The sequence below is a fragment of the Peromyscus leucopus genome, chromosome 20 (assembly GCF_004664715.2).
Source record: "Peromyscus leucopus breed LL Stock chromosome 20, UCI_PerLeu_2.1, whole genome shotgun sequence".
NCBI classification, from domain to species: domain Eukaryota; kingdom Metazoa; phylum Chordata; class Mammalia; order Rodentia; family Cricetidae; genus Peromyscus; species Peromyscus leucopus.
The window spans coordinates 19,437,095-19,443,094 of NC_051080.1; the positions used below are offsets into that span (position 1 = coordinate 19,437,095).

At 42.0% G+C, this 6,000-nt stretch overlaps 1 protein-coding gene across 1 annotated transcript in view; it reads left to right on the forward strand.

The window, feature by feature from the left end:
• The window catches only part of Smc1b (structural maintenance of chromosomes 1B), a 76,545-nt gene extending 72,155 nt beyond the window's left edge, over window positions 1–4,390 (forward strand). The window contains exons 24-25 of the mRNA XM_028878133.2: window positions 2,392–2,502; window positions 3,992–4,390. Of these exons, the coding sequence (XP_028733966.1) occupies window positions 2,392–2,502; window positions 3,992–4,144 (264 nt within the window). The 3' untranslated portion in view covers window positions 4,145–4,390. The remainder of the gene's footprint in view (window positions 1–2,391; window positions 2,503–3,991) is intronic.
• The last annotated feature ends 1,610 nt before the right edge of the window (window positions 4,391–6,000 follow it).

A 6,000-nucleotide genomic window follows, 5' to 3' on the forward strand; every position in this document is an offset into this window, starting at 1 on the left:
CTTGGGCTTCTGCTTTCAATTTCCTTTTTTTTCCCCTATTTTTTTGAGACAGGGTTTCTCTGTGTAATGGTCCTTGCTGTCCTGGAACTTGCTTTGTAGACCAGGCTGTCCTTGAAGTCACAGAGATCCACCTGCTTATGCCTCTGCCTCCCAAGTTCTTGGATTAAAGGTATGTGCCACCACTCTCCAGCCTGCTTTCAATTTCTAATAGAACATTTTTGTTCTAGTTTTATTCTGTTGCTGTGACAAAACCATGGCCAAGAACAACTTAGTTCATGTCCATGCTGGTAGATCAGAGAGACAGAACAAGCCACAGCTAACCTCACCTGGTCAACTTCTCAGCTGGTCTTGTTTCCTCAGACTAGAAGCTTCTGTGTCCTCATCCCAGTGGCTCTCAGCTGAACTGCTGCTGGAAAGCCTGAATGCTTAGCCAGCCCAAATCTCTAGTTTCTGGTCCTCACGCCTTATATATCTTTTTGCTTTCTACCACCACTCCCTGGGATTAAAGGCTGGCTTTCTGGGATTAAAGGCGTGTGTCACCGTGCTTGGCTATTTCCAATGTGGCCTTGAACTCACAGAGATCCAGAGGGATTTCTATCTCTGGAATGCTAGGATTAAAGGTGTGAGTGCCACCATTTTCTAGCCTTTGTATCTAGTGGCTATCTGTTCTCTGACCCCAGATAAATTTATTAGAGTACACAATATTTTGGGGAACACAATACCACCACAAAGGACTTACTTGGATTATACTTTAGGTCACAGTCCATCATTGAGGAAATTAGTACAAACACTCAAGCATAAGCTTGAAGAAACCATGGAGGAAGACTAGGCCATTTGATGGTTTGCTTGCCAAACAAAATGACAAAATAAACATACTGTAAGACGAATTGCTAAACAGTCTTATTAATAAAAAACCCACAGCACTGGGTTTGGTCCTCAGCTCTGAAAAAAAAAAGAAAAAAGAAAAAACCCAGAGCCAGATACTGGGATGAAAACTGAGAGATCTGAAGAATAGGACAAGCCACAGCCAACCTGACCTTACTGACTCCTCAGCCTCCAAAGAGACTACTTCTTGTATATCCACGCCTATATGCCTCTCTGTCCCTGCCCTCTTACTTCCTCTCTCCGCCCAGCTCTATCACTTCCTGTCTATCTGTACAGACCTCCAGACCTTCGTGGTTAGTGTTGGGATTAAAGGCATATGCCACCATGCCTGGCTCTGTTCCCAGCGTGGCTTTGAACTCTCAGAGATCTGGATGGATCTCTGCCTCCCAAACGCTAGGATTAAAGGCATGTGCTACCATTGCCTGATTTAAATATAGTGGCTGGCTTTTTACTCTGATCCTCAGATAAGCTTTATTGGGGTACACAGATAAAATATCACCACAACATACCACTCAAAACATTCAAAAGTTCAAAACTTGCCAAGTCCCTAAGATTGGTCTGGGTCAGAGTACACTGGTCCTAAATGCTCTGAATTCACAATAACTATGCTTCTGAAGTACTATCTACAGTGAATTAATGAGATAGGCTAAAAATAAAAAAACCACATTCACAGAAGGGACTCTGGTTTTAGAGGCCATGGCAGTAACCATGATGCAGGAATGGAAGTCTTGGACTAGAGATGTGATGTGATGGTCTGTATATAAAATGCCCCCACATAAAGGTTATGGCACTGGGAAGGGATTTTCTTCAATTGAGCTTCATAAAGGAAGCTCTTAAGAGGGCAGGGCCTTAGTGGAAGGATGTGATTTCAGGCATGCCCTTGAGGATTCTAGGACCTCCCTCAGATGCTTTGCTTCTCTGGAATTATAGGTGTGCACCACCACACCCCAGTTATTTTACTTATTTTTTTGGAATTGAGCTTCCCGAAGGAGCTAGAATTCATCTTTAACCAAGACTTGATTATGAAATCATATACTACACTTTCCACATTTTCCCAATCTATTTTTTGGTTTTTCGAGACAGGGTTTCTCTGTGTAGCTTTGCGCCTTACCTGGAGCTCACTCTGTAGCCCAGGCTGGCCTCAAACTCACAGAGATCCACTTGCCTCTGCCTCCCGAGTGCTGGGATTAAAGGCATAAGCCACCACCACCCGGCCCATTTTCCCAATCTTTAAGCTTTGAGTTATCAACTCAAAATTTTAAAAACTAAAAAGAGCTGGGTGGTGGTGGCGCATGCCTTTAATCCCAGCACTCGGGAGGCAGAGGCAGGCGGATCTCTGTGAGTTCGAGGCCAACCTGGACTACAGAGGGAGTTCCAGGAAAGGTGGCAAAGCTACACAGAGAAACCCTGTCTCGGGGGGTGGGGGGGTGGGGGGGATCATTATTTCCAGAGCCCAAAGGAGGCCTTGCCTTGCTGGTGAAATGTGTACTTTTTATTTCCTCCCAGGTTTCAAGTTACATCAAAGAGCAGAGTCAAGAACAGTTTCAGATGATAATCATTTCCCTGAAAGAGGAGTTCTACTCCAGAGCTGATGCACTGATAGGCATCTACCCAGAGGTAAGAGACATGATTCCCTTCCACATCCATATAGTCCAGATGCTATTGGCTTTCTACAGTGGGTCATTATAAACCAAATTATTATTTTATTTTTGGTTTTTTGAGACATGGTTTCTCTGTGTATTTTGGAGCCTGTCCTAGAACTCGATTTGTAGACCAGGCTGGCCTCGAACTCAGAGATCCACCTGTCTCTGCCTCCCAAGTGCTGGGATTAAAGGTGTGCACCACCACTGCCTGGCATGATGTTTTTTTAAATATTTATTTATTGTATAGTGTTCTGCTTGCATGTACACCTGCATGCCAGAAGAGGGCACCAGATCTCATTACAGATGGTTTTGAGCCACCATGTAGCTGCTGGGAATTGAACTCAGGACCTCTGGAAAAGCAGGCAGTGCTCTTAACCTCAGAGCCATCTCTCCAGCCCACCAAATGATTTTTAAAGAGTAAGGTTTAAACCTTACCTGACCGAGAGAGACTTAAGACATTTTAAGAGAACGAAGAAAATTAAAACTGTAGTTCATGGCCCAGCAGATGGCTCAGCAGGTTCGGGCACTTGCTACCAAGCCTGTTGACCTGAGTTTGATCCTCCAGCCCCATGTTATAGAGGGAGAAAACCAACTCATCCCTTCCACACACACAAGAGTAAGTATGTGCAGTAAAATATATATATATATGTATATATATATATAATATATATATATATATGTAAATATATATAATCTTTAAACAGCAGGGTAGTGTGATAGTTGTGTTTTGCAAAACAGTAGTACATAGTAACATAGAACAGACTATTAATACTGTGCTTTTCCTTTCTAACTTGTGAATATTTTATGCAAACATGTACTATATCCAAAAACACTCAGCACTCCAAGGGGTACAGGAACTTTTACAATTTCAAAAACACCTGTCTTAAAGCCATTCAAACAAATACTTTGGTCAAAAACTGAGCTAAGGCCATTGAGATGGCTCAGCTGGTAAAGGCACCAGCTGCCAAGCTTGACAACATAAGCTCCATCCCCCAGACTCAGGAGAGAACTGAGCCCTGAAAGTTGTCCTTTAACGTCCTCACCTGTACCCTGCAGGCACACACACATACACAAAATAAAATCTTCAAATAATTAAAGACCTGAGCCAAGGGAGTAGAGGAACAATTCAAGACCTTCAGTTTTTAGGCAATTCCCCTTTAAGTTAAGATAAAAATTAATTTACCGAACCAGGTGTGGTAGTGCATGCCTTTAATCCCAGCACCTACGAGCCAGAAGCAGGCAGATTTCTTTAAATTTCAGGACAGCTTGGTCTATGTAGTGAGTTTCAGGACAGTCAGGGATACATAAGAAACCCTGTCTCAAAAAAAAAAAAAAAAAACAAAACAAAACAGGATAACTAATCCCTTTTAAATGCAAATCAAGATTAACTAGTGACCTACCTCACTTTGAAAAATAGCTCTCCTGTAAACTGGAGAGCTAAAACTGGCCTCCCTCCATTTCAGCACGATGAATGCATGTTCAGCCATGTGTTGACTCTGGACCTCTCCAAGTATCCAGACACTGAAGACCAAGAAGGCAGCAGGAGACACCGGAAGCCCAGAGCATCACGAGCATCCCAGTCCCCACAGTCCCCCCAGTCCCCCCAGTCTCGCTAGAAATGAGAATGCCTGTACCCTGACCCTGTGGAGGTTAGGTCAGTCTCTGTTTAGTCCCATGTGTCATGGAAAAAATTGCTACAGTTTTAATAATACAGTTATAGCCCACTCCAGTTAAGGGGTGCTCAGCCCCATTCCAATGGAGGTTTCCTATGGCAGCAATGAATGAAGTGTGTGCTTTTCTATTGTTTGTTTGTTTTTTTTAAGAACTTCTGTTTTGAAATAAATTGGTTATAAAATTTTGAATTCTGCAGCATCTTTACTCTGGTCTTGCCTTGCATTTATCTTTAAGGGAAACAGCTGGTTTGAGGTTTTAACTTTTGTGGTCCTGGAGATGGAACCCAGACCCTTGTGTTCTACCACTGAGTACCTCCCCAGCCTTGATATATGGGAAATTATTTCAGAGGGAGTGTGTGTGTGTCAGTACTGAAAACAGGTAAAGTAATCTCACAAGTTTTAAAAGCAGAAAACTTTTGAGGGTGAAACTGAGTTATCTGCTTTAGTACAATCCTAATTTTTCTAAATCTAGTTTATCTTAAGGATGTACAAAACTATAAGGTGTTGCCTAGTAACAGTGACTTAACGTAAATGCTACTGCATGGAAAAAGGAATGTGGACAGCTGAAAACTGTGTTTGTTCCAGTTTCAAAGAGAACAGGAGGACTCTGCAGAGCTTCATGGAAGTCTAATTTGGTCCAATTGCTGACCCAGGAGCTGCCTCATGAAGCCATGGTCACTTCTGAATAGAACTTGTTTCTTGTACACAGAACATGCTCTGTGCCTACTTAGTGGACTGAGTCACAAGATTTAGTTCCACCACAGTATATACACACAGATACAAATACACAAAAAATAAAATGTAATAAGGTCATTGAACTATACACCCCCCAGAAAAGCAAAGATAGCTTTTCTATATAGTTATGAAATACATAAATGCTACAATTAATAGTCAGTTTGCCCTGAATAGCCCTGATATTAACTTATGGGGAAAGTGGGTATGAAGAGGGCTGTCTAAAGCTCAGTCTACTGTGGAAGGAGGCTCATGGTGTACATGGGAGGTAAAAAGCTTCTTAGCTTTAGGGAGCTCCAGAGTGAAGATTTCAGGGTATTCTCTCAGCTCCAAGGATGTGATCTGCAGTACCCAGTTAGGACAGGATCAGCAGACTTCTCGAAGATCCAGCTTCCAGCTTTAGTGAGGCTCTTAACGAGGTTCTCAGGTAGTTCATATGGAATACTTGACTCTTAAGCTCTGGGAAGTAACTACCAGAGAGGGCCAGAGTTTGTCAGCTAACTTTGTGTTTCTCACTAATAAAGTGAGAAGCAAACACCCTGTGCCTAGACTGTTTCCTTCTAATACATGAATCATTGGAATAAAAGAACATTCAAAACATACCATAACAAAAAGACTGAATGTTCGTTATAGCAAGAAAACTCAGATCCTTCAAAGGTGTGACACTAAAGTTTCTGATGGGCTCTGATTTGGTTTGCAGTTTGTATTCTGCTTTTATAGCCAGCAGAAAATAATTTTATATATAATTATATGTAATTTGTATACAATAACATGTAAATATAAACAATGTATTGGATCAACTTTAATATTTAGCCTATCTATCCCTGATAGCACTTGCACTTTGAAAATGTGTTTAAAAAAGAAAAAGACTCACTGCTGAACCTGTAATCACATTTAACAGGCTGAGCAGGACTGCCATTAGTTGGAAGCCAGCCTGGCCTAAAAGGTAAGATCCTATCTCAATATAATCATCATCTCTTTCTGTTGAGGATCTATGCATATATGAGTGCAGGTGCCCACAGAGTCCATAAGAAGACATTAGATTCCCTGGGTGGTTGGGGGCCACC